Raw genomic sequence first — 18,385 nt, forward strand, 5'->3', positions numbered from 1 at the left:
AAATCATCACTGTGGCAAGGTGCACTTTCTTACTCTGGATTTTCTAAACATTATAAAAAGTCAGAAAAAAGCAAAACCGTATATCCTCAGCAACAAAGACAATGGGAAGAATCAGAATCCTTATTACATATTCTTATAAATCAATGCAATAAAAACAAATACCCCAAGAGGAACAAATTTTACAGTGTACCTTACATGATCCTTTTTGATCTCTGTCAAGGCACAGAGATGAAGAAGGGAACAGCAGAATGTCAGAGAATATGATAAATAATGGGAGGCACCTCACTATCACATTCATGTCAGAGAGCAGTCTGGATTTACATATAGATATTAAAGTGAAAGTGAAGTTGCTCAGTCGTGTCTGACTCTTTGGGACCCTGTGGACTGTAGCCTACCAGGCTCCTCCATCCATGGGATTCTCCAGGCAAGAGTACTGGAGTGGGTTGCCATTTCCTTCTCTAGGGGATCTTCCTGACTCAGGGATCAAACCTGGGTCTCCTGCATTGCAGGCAGACGCTTTAACCTCTGAGCCACCAGGGAAGCCCCATATAGATATTATATAGAGACAAAATCAAGTCAAAGAAAAACAAAATTGTGTTAAACACAGTAGCAAAAACTAATTGGAAGACACTAGATGCAACCTGGGGGCAATTAAGCTCAAAGGGTATTTCGATACATCCTTCTAAATCTGTCAGATTTCTTTCTTTTCAAGGATACTTTCACATGTGGTGACTTCAGCAAAATCGCTAATGGAGAGATGCACAAGTTTTAGTCATCGGTTTCACTTTCTAGCTCACATCCAGGTTTCCTTCCATTTTCAACAGGTGGAGGTGATGGAATTCCACCTGAGCTATTTCAAATTGTAGTGTGGAAGAAGACTCTTGAGAGTCCATTGAATAGTAAGGAGATCAAACCAGTCAATTCTAAAGTAAATCAACCCTAAATATTAATTGGAAGGACTGATGCTGAAGCTCCAATATTTTGGTCATCTGATGCAAAGATACGACTCATTAAAAAAGACCCTGATACTGGGAAATACTCAGAGCATGAGGAGAAGGGGGTGACAGGGGACGAGATGGTTGGAGGTCATCAGCGACTAAATGGACATGAGTTGGAGCAAACTCTGGGAGATAGGGAAGGACAGGGCAGCCTGGTGTGCTATAGTTCATGGGACAAAGAGTCTGACACAGCTTAGTTACTGAACAACAATAACGTAACCAACTGGTTGTCTAGTTGCTCTTTGATCAATACAGATGGCAAAGGTTCACTGGGCAGTCGTATTCAGGCCCCACGAACCAAAGGTTCATCAAGAGCTGGGTCTGGATGGGCCAAGGACCAGTGGAAACTGAATTAACTCAGTGGGAGGTTATTTAAACTCTTTGTAGGAAAGTTGCTAGGTTAGATGACTGGATGGCTATGGGTTATCCAGAATATTCCGCTTCCTCAGACTCTCCTTTCCTTCCATTCATCCATGCTTGAACCTCCCTTTATTAACTTGTGCTCCATGTCCTTCTCCAATTACTTTCATTTTTTGATTACTTTTATTTATTTATGACTGTGCTTAGTCTTCATTGCAGTGCAGGCTTTTTTCTAGTTGCGGCAAGTGGGGGCTACTCTCTGGTTGCAGGGAGCAGTCTTCTCTTGTTGAGGAGCACAGGCTCTAGGGCATATGAATACATGTGCAGTCGTGGCTCCAGAGCTCGAAAGCACAGGATCAATAGCTGTGGTGCATGGGTTAGTTGGCTTCATGGCATGTGGGATCTTCCCCAATCAGGGATCAAACCAGTGTCTCCAGGTGGATTCTTTACCACTGAGCCACCAGAGAAGCACCCTTCAATTATTTTCAAGCTTAGAAAAATTTTGCTCAACCGAAAGTACTTCTTTGATAGTCACAATTTCATCATTTTCATGAAGATTTTCAGGGCTAGGGTGATGAGAATCCCCAGATTATCTGGTCTAAATACATAACCCAAATCAATTCTTCAATAATTTTCCTTGTTTTATTTTGTAAATTACCATTGTCAAAGGGGAATAGAGAGGGAAAAGTGAGAAATAAAATTGTTACTCTGGCTAAAGAGAAAGAGAATAGAAAGAGACAGGGAGAGAGGGAAAGAGTGAGTGAGTGCGTGTTTGTATGTGTGTATTAGACAGTAGAGGTGGAAGGTGTTTTTAAGTTTACCATGTTCAGCTCTATCCACAGAGACATCTTGATTTAGAGAAAAATATACGGAATTTGGAATCTTAAGATCTGTTTCTAGATTCCTTCCAGTTTTGCTTTTGGCACTAACTTTGAGAGCCTGGGAAAACCACATAGCCCATGTGTCTTAGTTTCCATGTCTGAATTCTCATCTTCCATTTGCATTCTGAACTTGCATAATGTTACGATGCTCTAACATCATTATATACATCAAAGCCATAGCACTATGAAGTTTCTAAAAATGTCCCCAAATCAATAAACTACACCACTATTGTTCTCATTAGCAAGTATTTGTGCACAGTTCTGGTCTCCTTCCACCAACTACAATCCTGTTATTACCTCTCCCTAGCTTTTCTTTGTTTGTTTTTGGAAAGGTGGGGTGCTCTGTGCTTCAGGGTAAACACTTCGGGAAAATTATTGTCCTGTAATTTGATCCATCACTTCAAGACCTTACAGACTTAGGCTTCCAAGAAGACAAATAAATGGTGTTTAAAATTCTTACTAATCTATAGGCCAGCTTAACATGAATCCTCATTAATCTCTACCTTTTCTTTGTGACAGAGGTTATCTGGTTAGAATGCTCTGAATTTATTGTTTGAACCAGAATAACCAGTCTGGAAGGAAATTAGGTCCTCAGTTCAGTTCAGTCACTCAGTCCTGTCCGACAATTTTCGACCCCATGAATCACAGCACGCCAGGCCTCCCTGTCCATCACCAACTTCCAGAGTTTACTCAAACTCATGTCCATCGAAATTAGGTCCTATATATATTCAAAAGTCAAAATGACGCTCACAGAAGTGATGCACTTGTATCTTCAAGGAACTGTTGCGCTCCTTTGAGGTCACAAGGTAACCACTCGTACCCCTATCATGCTCTGCGACCCACCCAGGAGTATATACGTACACTAAAACTTTTGATTGCTGTTATCATATGATGCTGTTATTACATTTGATAACAACAAATATGAAATGCACATTTTGATATATCATAAACTCTGGAAGCAAATTATTACTGATTTTGACCCAAATTCCATAATAAGTGAAGATGATGCAAACAGAGGCTATATATATACATATATAGATATTCACATATATGTGAATACTTACTGTATTGACAATTTCTTCCCATGAATTCCCCTGGGCACTCACAGGAATAGTTAGCAACAAGGTCTGTACATATCCCACCATTTTTGCAGGGCTCAGCTTCGCATTCATTTATATCTGAGGAAAATAGGAAGAAGAGAGAAAGAGAATTATTGGTGAAAAAAGATAGATTTTTAGAAGGTTTTAGGCATTTCAAATAAGAGAAGGTCTAAATAATGTCATGTGTGTATGTCTCGTCAATAATATAATCGGTGCTTACAACAGACAATTTCTTAACAATCAAACTGTCAAGTTCAAATGCAATTGAGAATCCAAACCCAACAGAACTAAAATACTCTGTAATCCTGAAAATAAACATGACTAGTTGGGGAAATATTCAGTGTATCCTTAGAATTAAATCAAACAAATTAACCCTGATCGAGAAATGAATTGGTATCACTTACAAGATCTAGAAACCTCCCCAGCAGCAACCACTGCCAATTAACACTGTCTCATTTCATCTTAATTCATTAAAATTCTAACTGACAGAGATGTTTTAGTTTCTAAATAGTTCGCCTTTGATGAATGCGATGAGAAGCAAATTAGAGTTAATAGCTAAAGCTTGTTACATGCAAAGTATAATAAATGTAAATGACGATCATTTCCTAATTTCATTCAAGGGTTTCTAAAGTTAGGATGACTAAAGGGATTTACCTTTGATATACTATTATTATACTTGATGAAAAATCATATGACATATGAAACATTCAGCAAATTATACTAAATTCCAAGCTAATTTTGGATAACAGGGACAATAAATGGGATTTTGAACAAAAAAAGGGAATAATGATGAACTCAGTGAAGTATCAATCACCGATATTTGCACATCATTTCCTCTAAGCACAGTGCTGGGTTTGGTTCTGTGGGAACTAGGAAAGTAATTGGAGGACATACACAGCTCTGCACTGCCTTCCCTTCCTATCTGTTTCAACTGAACACCTGCTCTGCTCCTATTCCCACAACGGCCTCTTACATACCTAAGTGCTCTTCCTTAGGAATTGTCTGAATGCCTTTCCCTCTCACGGTCAATCTGTGAACTTTACAAATGCAGGCCCTGTCCAGTACTGTTCTCTGTACCCCCTAAAATGCCACACACTGTCTAGAAGACCACTAGTGCTCAGTAAATATTGCTTGATTAAAAATCTAACAAAATAGTGGTGCAATCTGAAGAAAATTATTTCAGATGTGTAATATGTCTTTTGATAAACATATCAGAAGCTACTCTAAAGTTCTGGGTTTTCATGGTGCTTAAAACAATAAGATCATTAAATTACCCTCTCAATATTAAACAAGGACAAAATATTAGAAAACCTCTATTTTTCCTTTTAACTTCTTTCTTATAAATAGCATCTCCTCCTGGAAACAGATTTGGTCACCCTCTTATTCTCAGGTTATGGCAAAGTTTGGTCTAAATTGCTTTAGGCAGGTGACCACTTTATAAAAGATTTCTGGTTCTTTTTGGTTTCTGGTCAACTGCTACACCGTGAGAGTAGATAATTCATGACTGTGTTCAGAAATAATCTAAATCATTTAAACCACTCCGGAGAGCTCAATCATGTCTGACTCTTTGCTAGTTCAAGGACGGTAGGGCGCCAGGTTCCTGTGTCCAAGGGATTCTCCAGACAAGAATACTGGAGTGGGTTGCCATTTCCTGCTCCAGGGGATCTTTCCAACCCAGGGTGGTAAGTGGATTTTTTACCACCTGAGCCACCTGGGAATCCCATTTTAAGCAAATATAACATCAAATAATAGGATTAAATAAGAATTTGATCATTCTAAGAAACAGCTGTGTACTATAAAATATAATAGACTCAAATTTTTGACACTAAAACTTTCAAGAAAGAGAGGAAGAAGGAAGGAAGGAAAAAAACTAAAGAAAGAATATGTCATTTATTCATTTTTCTCACCTGATGAAATATTTAGCTCTTTTCTTCCCTCAAAAATTCATCAAGTCTTTATTTATATGGGATGAACATGAAACACATTTTCATTAAGTTTTGAAAGTGGCACAGAAATCACTGTGTTATTTATTTTCTTACCTGCTCAGTACAAGGCAGGGGCAATAACTGGCTACTTTGGAACATGTCTAACGTGTCTTTGCCTATATCATATCTACGACAATTTGTTTCAGGTGAGGTATGTCAGTGGCTGATATAAAGTGAAATCTTCATGTCTTAAAGAATACATTGCCTTATTTTGTAAAGCTAGACATAAAAAAATATTCTTATATATGTGTGTGTGTGTGTGTGTATACATATATATACATATACCAAGGTGATACTGAATATTAATGTCTGAAAAAGATCACGTAAGGGAAATAAAATTTGATCTTGGACTTGAGGGGAAGTTTCAGTTAGGATTAATAAAAGCAGGATGAAGAGGGTATTGTATTAATATTGCCAAGCAGGGATCCAGAATGAGTCACAACCTTGAAGAGGAATGTTCATGACGCGATGGTGTGTTCGGGTACACCAACAGGAGTTTGTCTGGAGCAGAGAGTGGGAAGGAGGGTGCTAGAAACCAATTATGGGGATGTAGGTAGGGGCCAGATTACCACGAATGCCCAGTGTCAGCTAAGGGAGACAGGCTTCTCTTTTGGCACTGAAGACTCGGAGCTGGCTGGGAGGGTAGCTTCTGTAACCTTGTTTCCTAGAAAGACCTAGAAAGCCACATGAGGCATGGACTTAAGAGATGAATGCAGGAAGACTGCAGAATTTGAAGCTAAGGGATACAACATACATTTTAATTCTCATATAAGAGAATTACCTTACCTGAGCATTTCTCATTTCAATATTGACCTATATCACAAGTAAAATCAAACTCAGTTCTTGCAACTTTGAAATGTTAATAGAAGGAAATCTTCACAGCTGATGATATGAGACCAATCAAGAGTTATTATATACACGTTTAGGATATGCACACACCATTTTTCTTTGCTTCCTAATTTCTTATATGTTTTTAAACAGTAAGTAGTACTTTACACAGGAGAATGTGAATTTAATTGAGATTAATCAACCTTTGAATTTCTATCTACTTGTTCTTCAGACTGGGTCTACAGTCACCAACAAAGATGTTAAAATTAACAATATTTGTTTCTAAAAATACAGTTACACCTTTACCCAGGGTTTTAACTTGAGGTGGAATGAACTAAAATTGCATTTGCTGAAGAGAAAATGTTTTCTAGCCATTATTCAGTTTGTGATTAAAAAAAAAAATGACCTTTTACTGTTAATGCATTTTTAAATAAAACTAACTACCTTAACCTAAATTCATAAAATTAAAAACACTATATTGAGTTTCATACTTTAATAAAGAAGCAAAATGAGTAAAACATTTCTATGTACACACCAAGTAACATGTAGGCTCAGATAACAGATGCAAATTACACAGGAGCTTTTATATATCAGTATAATGTAAGAGTTCTTACAGCAGTGAAGGCTATTTGCACAGTGATTAACACTGAAAGCAATCTAAATGGAAACAGACCTCAATTTGGATAAATCATGTTTAATTAAAGGCTGGATATAAATGTTCACAGAATATAATGTAATGATATGAAAGTTAAACTCCTTTGTAATAAATCACATACATCTCTCTTTGTCATAGATCATGCCATTACCATTTCCAGAAAAAAGTCCTCATATCTTGGGCTCCAAAATCACCGTGGACCGTGACTGCAAGCATGAAATTAAAAGATGCTTGCTGCTTGGGAGGAAAGCTATGACAAGCTTAGTGTATTTAAAAGCAGAGACACCATTTTGCTGACAAAGGTCCATATAGTCAAAACTATGGTTTTTCTAGTTGTCAGGTCTGGATGTGGGAGTTGGACCATAAAGAAGGCTGATCACCAATAATTGATGCGTCTGAATTGTGGTGCTAGAGAAGACTCTTGAGAGTCCATTGGACTGCAAGGAGATCAAACCAGTCAATCCTAAAGGAAATCAACCCTAAATATTCACTGGAAGGACTGATGCTAAAGTCGAACCTCCAATGCTTTAGCCACCTGATTGAAGAGCTGCCTCATCGGAAAAGACTCTGATGCTGGGAAAGACTGAAGGCAAAAGGAGAAGGGGGCAGAGGCAGAGGATGAAATGGATTTGGCATCACAGACTCAATGGACATGAAATTGGGCAAACCCCAGGAGACAATGAAGGACAGGAAAGCCTGGCCTGCTGCAGTCCATGGGGTCGCAAGAGTCAGATATGACTTAGGAACTGAACAACACTGAATTTCAAATACACTGAGACATTTTAAAGTATTTTATAACTAAGAAAAGTTTGATACAGCAATTCCATATAAAAATAGGAATTTCCATATTTGGTTATTTTTATAGTTCAGATATAATTAGTACTTTTTGAGGTTTTTAGTTCTATGACTGCTTCCTGAGAATTGTTTTTAAAAGTAGCATCATTCAGAGCTAGATTTTACAAGACATCCAGCTGAAACCTGATTCCTCACTGAAAACATTAAACTTTGCTGCCTACCCTCTAGCTGACCGAAGGACAGTGCTAAGAGTTGAGCACGAATTTCCAGATATAAACTCATGATGCATGTGTGTGAAGAAATTAAAAAGCAAAGTAAAGAAAGGAAGGGGAGAAATAGATGAGAGAGCAGATAGTTGATCACAATAGCATATATATCTTTGAAACAAAAAGTACTTTACAAGGGTTTCCAGACCCCTTTTCTATCGTAAATACAGAAACTCATTAGTATTATATGCATAACTTAGTTTCTTTATCTTTACCATTATTTTGCCCTTAGCCCACCTTACACAGATTTGGAAAGGTATGCTGCAGTCTTTCCTCTTAGGATTGGCTTTTTGCTAACAGAAATAATGTAAACCCATGCATTCTCTGGCGGTGTCACTGTAAAGAACTCTAGTAATCGCAAAACACATATATTCGTTATGATCATTCTGAGTACTCATGAAGTTACACACATCTGCATCATGAGAAGTGCTCAGTTACTTCGAGGATTTTTTTCTTGATCTTCGTTAGACCCATCAGTGTGCAAAATACAGCCCCAAGTCCATGAAATTGACTTCAGAGTAGTAGGTTACCACAGAATTTTTAAAGTCAACATTATATTGGATTGGTCACAAAGTTCATTTGGGTTTTTCCATAACTTACAGAAAAACCCAAATTAACTTTTTGGCCAACCCAATATTTGCTAGTTCCTTTATCTGTGTCTTCAAAAAACAGTGAATTCTCTGGTCATGATTCTTGCCACAGAAATGCTGCTGCTTCTTCTCAGATAATTATATTTAAATAATCTGTAATCCCATTCTTCATTATAGACTCCACCAACTGGCCAGAGATGAAATGGAGATTTCTGGAGTCTAATTTGCTAGGACGTCCAGTGGAAACTTTCAAAATGAATTGACTAAATAGTTAATTAATTAGTTTTCAAACTGGCTCCCATTTGCAACACGCAAAATGGAAATGACTGCACGTTGCACTCGTGGGCCATCAGAGTCCCAGCTTACCCTTGCCTCTCTCCAGAGATCCCGAGGCGGGCAACATCTAGCCCCAGTCGTTCAATTACATTTACTTTGCCAACTTGGCCTGGAATGTTTTCAATATGGACCATCATTTAGACTAGGACATCCAATCCTTTTTAGGACAGAAATGCATGTAACCTCCTCTTGAGTGGAGGAAAAAAGACGACTTAATTCACTCGGGAAATGACCTCCTTTTGATCCCCAAGTATATTCAGGTCCCATGAGCATCAAGAAAGAGCAACTGATTGTCAGGCTGAGCACCCTCATTTTGATATATTAAAAGGACACCATAATTAAGCCTTTTTTTTTCTTCCCAAAGACATAATTCCTTGGCTCCCTTATTCCCTTCCCTCAGACTGTCTTTTTTGCTGCAATATTGTTATTGACTGTTAATTAGCCAACAAGAGCTTATTTTCAAGAGTCTGCTATTTTTGATCCTTAACAACCTATCTTCCCTGGGCTCCCCATTAGTGATTAAATAGTCTCCAGACCTCCTGTGAGTGACTGTCTTTTAAAATTTGACCTTTTATTTTTTTTTTCTTATCTAAAGACTATGCTTATTCAATTTCTCTTTTAAGGCTGAATAAATTATGAATCTCTAGGAATTCTGTTCTCCACTCAGATACTGAATTTCATTATGTCATAATCAGAATAATCTATAGGATTCCCCAATCATTTCTGGGACAAGACAGTATATTTTTAATTATATGTGCTTGAACACTGTTTTGATCCGGCCTTTTGCTATATTGCTAGCAATTCCTTTTAAAATAGCAAGTTAAAATGAGTCTTCTTCAATCAGAACATATCACACACAAATCTTTTATAATAATTTACTGATAACTTTCATTACCAAGAACAACAGTGTAAAAAAATATCCAAGAGGTATTTACCCATCACCACATACTAACAAATTCTATGCTCATCTGTATGGCATTCTGAAACTTATTTTGGGACCTCAATTTTGGTGCAAAAACTTCTGCTACTGGTAACCAGGTAGAGCCCAATTCTCTATAATGTTTCCATATAAAATTAATTCAGTAAGGCTTTATTTGTCTTAATCAGATATTTGGCCAGCAAGATAAGACAGCCATTCCAAGATACTTAAAAAGCCAAAACCAGGGAATATGGAAGGAAGGTTGAGGGAGGGGTAATCAAGAGGGTGATGCAACTCAAATATTAGAGGCCTTGAATAAATTCATTTAAAAAGCTATATGAAAAACATGGTAGATGCCAAAATAAACCAATATCTCCAGTCAAATTTTTTACCAAAGAGCAAACCATTGCAAAGAACATTACCTTGGGGGCATGTGGCATAGAAAGTTGACCTGCAATAAATAGTTGCTGATTGGTAAGAAAGAACTGAGAATATTAGAGACCTGGGGAATCTCCATGTGTTCTAGGACAGTGAGTTCCTTGATTGGGGCAGATGTACCAGCCTACTTCTAAAGGGGTTCTATTAAGGAAAATGGATTTAGAGCAATGCTTCCTTTAAAAGTTAGAACTTTAAAATACACCAGATACAAAGCCACCCCACTACAGATTCTAATTTAAATGGACTTGAGTGGAGTGAAGGCATATTTATGTTATACATTTTATTGTTAAACAGTAACCAAAGATTCTAAGGGTAACCAGGGTTGACAGTACATAGAACCTCTGTGTATAAGCCCATCTATCCATCCACCCATCCTCAGTTCTCTGCTAGGTTCCAAGAATGCGAAGATTAATATATCAAGGCCCTTTACTTTCCTCAAGGTTCTTATAGTACAGTAGACAGACCAAAAAATGATCAGTTACAGTACAAAGTGACAAGTGCTCTAAAAAATTAGATGCAGTTTCTCAAAGAAATTTCAAATATCAATAACTAAATTACACTAGCAGGCTAGACAATGTTGAGTTTGAGAGAAGTCTCTCTGACTGTGGAAAACACTTCTGAGTTTTGTTAAGTTATAACTAATTACTTTGCAAGTTATTTTTCTTAAATAATAAGTATCTTATTATTCTGCCGAGCTGAGAGTGACTCCTCATTGCCCCATAGTTCTTTGCTCCAAGTATAAAACTTATATGTTTCCCAATTTCCTACTTTTATTATGTGTGATATAATTTATATATTTTTGCATATTCATAATGGTCTATCCAAAATTAATTACTCTATTTTGTCAGATGCATGTTAAATTAATTTGCTAGCAGCTCTCTCAATTTTAGTGGTTAATACTAAGGTTCAACTATTTTGGATTTTTTTCTTCTATATCAAAAATCCATAACTGGCTAAATGAGTTGGGATTCACATGGGAAGCACAGCTACGATTCACATGGTTGCTTTTCTCTCTCCCATTCACTCACTCACTCATTCCTTCATTCATTAAAACTCTGGTGAGCACCTTCCATGAATCAGATTCTAAAAGATATCATAGGATACATCAGGGAATAGGGATAGCTCCTCTTCTAAGAGTGTCTCACCTCCTATAAGCCTATCCAGAGAGATAATTATAATAAAATGTGTGCTACATATCATTATGAACAAAATGTACTGTGATCACAGATGAGGCAACAGCTTTCCCTAGAGGAGATGTGGAAGAATGCTTAAAGAAGGCAATATTTGGTTCCTGCTTAAAGGATTAGCAGGAGATTTTTAGATGTGTTAAAGTGGGAGGGAACATAAAAGGACACGCTGCTTTCAGTGAGAACTGAGCACTTTCAATGTTTGGATACGCACATGGACTACGTGTGTGGAACTACTAGGGATGGTGGTGACCAGCTAGTCTGGGACTAGATTTTTACACCCTTACAAATCAAGTTAAGGAGTTTGAACTTCAGTCCTTGGATACTGGGAAGTTAATAGAGAATTTAAGAAGAGTGGAAAGGGGGGCAAGGATTCAATAGATCTATGGATTTAAAAGCTCATTCATTCTGGAATTTCATTACTGGTAACATTTGGAAAAATAATTCAAAAACTTGGAAGGGAAATTTATATTGACTCTATATCACTCAGACCATACATATAACATGATGACTAGAGCATGCATTTTTAAACATCAAGCTTGATTTTAAATGCATACAGACTTCCTAATATTTAGGGTGCCAGATTCAGCAAATAAAAATACAAGATGTCCATGCAATATTTGACTCATAGCTTATCAAAAATATTTTATGTGCAATTCAAATTCACCTTGCCATCCTATATTTTATTTGGATATCCTACTTGCATTGTCAACTAGAATACAATCTCTCCATATTTTCTTTCTTTCCTTTTATATAAGCACTTTAATTTCAGCAATATGGCCATGCTTTCCATTTTGTATATTCAGCAGACCCTAAGGAAAACTACCTGCAGTAGAAAATCATTATTGACAAATGAGTCCTCCTCAGGCTTTTGCTCAAACTAAAATTTATTGCTTGAATTCAGCAAAACAGTTCATAATCTTTAGAGTTTACCTGTATGTAAACTTCAGTGTATTATTTATATAGTTATACTTGTATATATACTTCAGCTATGTAAGAGCCAAAGAAACCCACTTCTAAATAGACAAGCAGTCAGGGATTTCAGAAATAAAATTTTAAGATATTCATTAAGCCAGAATCACTTAAGAATTTGAGAAAAATTACTAGGATGACTAAAAGAATTGGGGGAAAATATGAATTCTTATCAGCAAATTAATTCAAAACAGTTTGGAATATATAACATGCATGAAACTCACCGTAACCACTTATTTCACTACATATACAAGTAGTAAGTAGAGAGTTTAACACTGATATATCATTTTAAGACACATATTTTTATCAAGAGAAGCTTTTAAAGGAGTAAACTGAAACTTCCAACGCACCAGGTTGAATTATTTTTCTCTTCAATGACAGTAATAAGCAACAATGACAGACAGTAACTTATACTAAAAATAATGAGCCACTAAAAGCATACAAGCAATGCCACATTTAAATAATAGGCATTGATACACAGTTATACTTTGAATACATAGAAACTTTAGCTCTAGAATTAATTTCTTAAAAGTAACTCTGCAATTTATATTAAGTATGGACAAATAGTACTTTGGGATGACAACCTATTGTCAACAATTAGCTTGTCAACCCACTTGTACTATGAGCCAAATATTGTTTTAAGCATTTTGCATTTATTATCACACCTTCTGAGCTACTTACTATTATCATAAATGTTTTCCAGATGAGTGACTTGACACATTGAAAATATAAAAAACTTGCCCAGAGTCACACATATGGTAAAACTGAAACCAGATAATTTGTCTTCAGAATCTGCACTATTCACCACTTAACTTCAGCCCTACTAGGAAATATGAAAGTCTTTCACCTTCACTTCATGGTTGCTTTCAAGGTGGCACTCTATGTGCTAAGGAGGGCAGAAAAGTCATACTATCTAGCCCTTGATCTGTAAATGCAGTGGGATCCCCAGTGGTTTGGTGGTGAAGAATCTACCTGCCAATGCAGGATACATAGGAAATGTGGGTTCGATCTCTGGCTGGAGAAGATGCCCTAGAGGATATGGCAACCCACTCCAATGTTCTCGCCTGAAGAATCCCATAGACAGCCACAAAGAGTGGGATACGACTGAACAGGGATGGAGTAATATTAGGATTGCTACTCTCTGCCAAGGAGTTCAGTACTAAAATCTTAAGTTTGGAACACTTGTTTTCCCTAATTCTTCTGTTCCTTCAGTAATTTTTCTCAAACTCTTATACCTGAAATCCACATCTTTGTCTATTTAGAAGTGGACATCTTTGACTCTTACATTCTTTTATACTTGCCTTTTAACCTTACATTTTGATGAAAAGAATACATTTTTGTTTCTTTAGAGAGGACATGGATCTATTTTATACCTGTACAGTTGGAATTTTTATTTTTCAAAGGAGATAATGCACACATTTTTAAAAGTCTTTGTTTGCAAGATAACACATACACAGAGAAATATGCAGAGCAATAGAGTTAAATGAGTTATTGTTAAGAGACAATCTGTGTCACAGTCACCAAGGTCAAACACAAGAATAATGCCAGCACTTCAGAGCCTTCCTTGGTCTCTCCATTCACAACTTCTCCACCCTCACAAACTGATTTCCTGCTTATTATGGCAATCCCAGCCTCACTCTTGGTATGGTTTAGAGTTTTGTTGCCTAAATACACATTCCTAAATAGTAGCTTTTATTTTTACCTTATCTTGTATTTGAAATTTATATTAAAAAAAGGAAATCATTCAATATGTGCTCTTTTGTTTGCGGCTTCATTCACAATGGTTCTATAGGTAGTTGCAGTGAGTTCATTTTCACTGCTTTATGATATTTCACTGTAAAATATATGACAACGCATTTTACCTTTCTATTGTTAATTGCATTTATGTTGTTAAAAATAAAGCATCCATGAGTGCCCTTGTACATAAGTGTATTGAACTTTCTCTGGGTATACCCAGGAATGAAATGGCTGAGTCATTTATATATTTTAGTAGATACTGCCGAACTGGTTTTTAAGTGGTTGCACCAACTTGCACTTCTATCAGCAACTTAATTCATAATATTTTTGAAGGTACAATACACATGAAACTTGCAGTCAATCATTTATTTCATATACACGTTGTAAGTAGAAGGGCTTAATACCAATATATCATTTTAAGATATTTTTATCAAGAGATTTTTTTAAGGGAGTAAATTAAAACTTTCAATTCACCAGGCTGAATTATTTTTCTCTTCAATGACCATGATTTTTTTTTCATTTATTTTTATTAGTTGGAGTCTAATTACTTTACAATGTTGTAGTGGTTTTTGCCATACATTGACATGTATCAGCCATGGATTTACATGTGTTCCCCATTCTGAGCCTGTCTCCCACCTCCCTCTCCACCCCATCCCTCTGGGTCTTCCCAGTGCACCAGCCCTGAGCACTTGTCTCATGCATCCAACCTGGGCTGGTGATCTGTTTCAATGCTATTCTCTCAGATCATCCCACCCTTGCCTTCTCCCATAGAGTCCAAAAGTCTGTTCTATACATCTGTGTCTCTTTTTCTGTTTTGCATATAGGGTTTTCGTTACCATCTTTCTAAATTCCATATATATGCGCTAGTATACTGTATTAGTGTTTATCTTTCTGGCTTACTTCACTTTGTATAATGGGCTCCAGTTTCATCCATCTCATTATAACTGATTCAAATGTATTCTTTTTAATGGTTGAGTAATATTCCATTGTGTATTTGTACCATAGCTTTCTTATCCATTTGTCTGCTTATGAGGATCTAGGTTGCTTCCATGTCCTGCTTATTATAAACAGTGCTGCGATGAACATTGGGGTACACGTGTTTCTTTCAGTTACTGACCATGATTTTTTTTAAACATTGACAGTAACTTATACTAAAAATGAAGAAGCACTGAAAGTATATCAGCCATATCACAATTAAATAACAGGAAGTGATATACTGCTACATCTTGTATATAAAGAAAAATAATTTCACTTAACTCTAGAATAATTTCTTAAAAATAACTATAAATCAGTCTCAGCTACAGATATAGGTAGACTCAGGTAATAAAATATAATAAGAATAAAATAAGAATTCTGACTTTTACATTTTAATATCTTTGAAATTTTATATCATAGGCATAGTTAAAAAAAATGAATTCTATTATACTTTTAAGTTGCTCTAAGGATTAAGTGATGTAATTTATGGGAAAAATATCAACTTTAAGGACCAAAACCCAACTGTCTACACTATTATAATATGGGCTAATTGATATTTATATCATTCGGTTGAATGTTTATTCATCATGTTGCTGGATAAAAAACATAGGCATATTTTTAATGAGACTTTCTGTACACAGATACTTCTACTTTTGGGGTTATCATCAGGGTAAATAAATGGGTAGCAATTTCAAAAATGTTCTACAGAAGAGTGGCCCTGCCCTGGAAAGGCATGAAAGGCAGTATTTATCCCCACAACTGCAAAGCCCAAAGGAATTTTGATCCACTGAATGGGGCAATTTAACAGACACCCTCAGTATACTTCTTTCAAAAATGGTGCCATTTACTATTTTTAAAACTAATACATTGACTCTCCATACATTAGGTCTAAGAGATCACTGAACTCTATATCTGATAGACATACATTATGGCTGGTAGAGAACATTCCTTTCAAAAATCTAAGGCATTTCAGTCTCCATCAGAGTAAAACAGCTGGGTGGCTAGATTACCTCAATTCCAGGATCTCAACTGCATAATTATAGGAGGTTTCCTGACTTCCTGGCAGAGCTGGAGGCAACATAACATGGGTCACACTCAAGGCCACCATGGAAGCCTTTGCCTCAGCAGTTGGCTCACTCCTCAATGCCAGTGTGCCTACAAGCCGCTAATCTTTATATTTTATTTTTTCTCCCATATTTATTGTTAAGGATGCCAAATCAGCTAATTTTCTTCATTAAAAGCGATAACATACTGGGATTCAAGAGAAATCTTGCTTCTGGCCAAGGAAGAATATCGGAATCAGAAGTGCCCTCCTGCCTGAAACAACCAAAAAATAAAACAGACAATACATATTAGACAACATTTTTCAAGACACTTGACATTAGGAGAGAAAGGGGAGTAACAAACCAGGCGAGTTCTGCAGCTGCCTGAGTTGACTGCCTTAGGAGAGATTCCAAGCCATGGCACATTGAGGAAGAATCCAGGTGGAACCTGGCCAACTCCATGAATTAAAAAGCAGAAGATAAGAGTCTGGAGGGCCAGGAGGCTGCAGCTTGCAGAACAAAGTGGCTACAAAGAGACAGCCCGCAGGGACCTTGAGAGCACGTCCTGAACACTGCAGTGCTCCCTCATCAGTTCAGAGCGTGGAGCAACCCAGGCAAGTGAAGAAAATACTGAGGAAGGAACCATCCAGATGGGCCAGCATGCGTGTGCGCTCCGTCACGCAGTCGTGTCAGACTTTGCGACCCCATGGACTGTGGCCCGCCAGGCTCCCCTGTCCACGGGATTCTCCAGGCAAGAACCCTGGAGTGGGTTGCCATTTCCTTCTCCAGGGCATCTTCCTGCCTCAGGGATCAAACCCGCATCTCTTAAATCTCCTGCACTGGCAGGGGGAATTTTTACCACCTGGACCAGAGGGAGCAATACTTGAGGATAACACTGGGCAGGAAAACTGCCAGTTCACTCCAATTAGGCTGGAAAACAAACTAAGTCCTGGAGCCCTGTGCAGAGGGGCACTGAGTTAATTACGCCTGCATTAAACGTCTTACTGGTCTCACCTAACAAATTTCAGAAGACCCAGAAGAATCAAACCATTTTCAAGTAATTTAACCTTGTTTATGAAAGCTCAAGAAGATGTACAGGAATACAGAATATCTAGCAGTCAATATGGGAAAATTCATGTTGGGAATCCAGTCAAGGTTAACAAACATGTGAAAAAGTAAGTAACAAGTCAGATATTAGAATTATTAGACAAGGATAATAAAACTGTTATAACTGTGCTACATACGTTGGAAACGTTAAGTACAGACATGGAAAATATAAAGGGACCCAAATTGAACTTCTAGAGATGAAAACTACAATGTGAGATGAAAAATACACTAGAATGAAATAAAGCAAATTAGATATTGCAGAAGAAAAGATCAGTAACTATTTAAGATATAATAGAAACTATACAGAATAAAATACAGACAGGAAAAGAACCTGGACATCATGAGTTGTGGGACACACCCAAATAGGTAACCTAAAACAGATGCAATTGGAATCCCTGAAAAGAATGGGCAGAAAAATGTTTGAATATATAATTTTTCCAAATATGATGAAAACTATATCTACAGATCCAGACACCAGAAATGCCAAACACCAGAAATATGAGGAAAACTGGACAAAGATGCAACATGATTATAAAAGATGTAAAAGTAATTCTGTAGATGTCATTTTTTCAGGAGATAATTTTGGAACAACTATTTAAATAAGTACATGACAATTACAAACAAAACAAATAGATCCATATCATATATTACATGCAAAAATTAATGCAAAATGAATTATAGACTTTAGAATAAAACCTAAACCTCTAAAAAGTCATAGGAGAAAGTATCTTGGGATTCAATTTTAAGTAAAGATTTCTTAGACATAACATCAAAAGTATGAGCCACCAACATTGATAAATTGTACTTGAACAAAAATTATAAAGGTGCATTTTTCAAAATAATTTTAAGAAATAAGCCACAGATTGGCAGAATATATTTGCAAATCTAACATCTGATAAAGTGCTTGTACGCAGAATATATAAAGAACTCTCAAGACTCAATAGTAAGAAAACAAATGACAAAAAATGGACAAAAGATTTCAACTTCAGAAAAAAAAATATATGAATGGAAAAACATATAAGATGTTTGACATCATGTGTCAACAGAGAAATCCAAATTAAAACCAAAAATGTATGACTACACAATTTTTACAATGACTAAAATGAAAAAGACTGACCATAACAAGTATTAATGAATATATACAGAAATTGAATGCTTATTTACTGATGGTCAGAATGTAAAATAATACAATCAGTTGGGAAGATAGTTTGAC

General features: G+C 36.6%; 1 protein-coding gene across 2 annotated transcripts in view; it reads right to left on the reverse strand.

Annotated features, from left to right (window-relative positions):
• EDIL3 (EGF like repeats and discoidin domains 3) overlaps positions 1-18,385 on the reverse strand; it is a 450,361-nt gene that overhangs the window by 203,492 nt on the left and 228,484 nt on the right. For both annotated transcript variants that reach the window (XM_065919096.1, XM_065919097.1), the window contains one exon: positions 3,304-3,417. In XM_065919096.1, coding sequence (XP_065775168.1) covers positions 3,304-3,417 — 114 coding nt within the window. The remainder of the gene's footprint in view (positions 1-3,303; positions 3,418-18,385) is intronic.

This window comes from Muntiacus reevesi, chromosome 1 (assembly GCF_963930625.1).
Source record: "Muntiacus reevesi chromosome 1, mMunRee1.1, whole genome shotgun sequence".
NCBI lineage: Eukaryota > Metazoa > Chordata > Mammalia > Artiodactyla > Cervidae > Muntiacus > Muntiacus reevesi.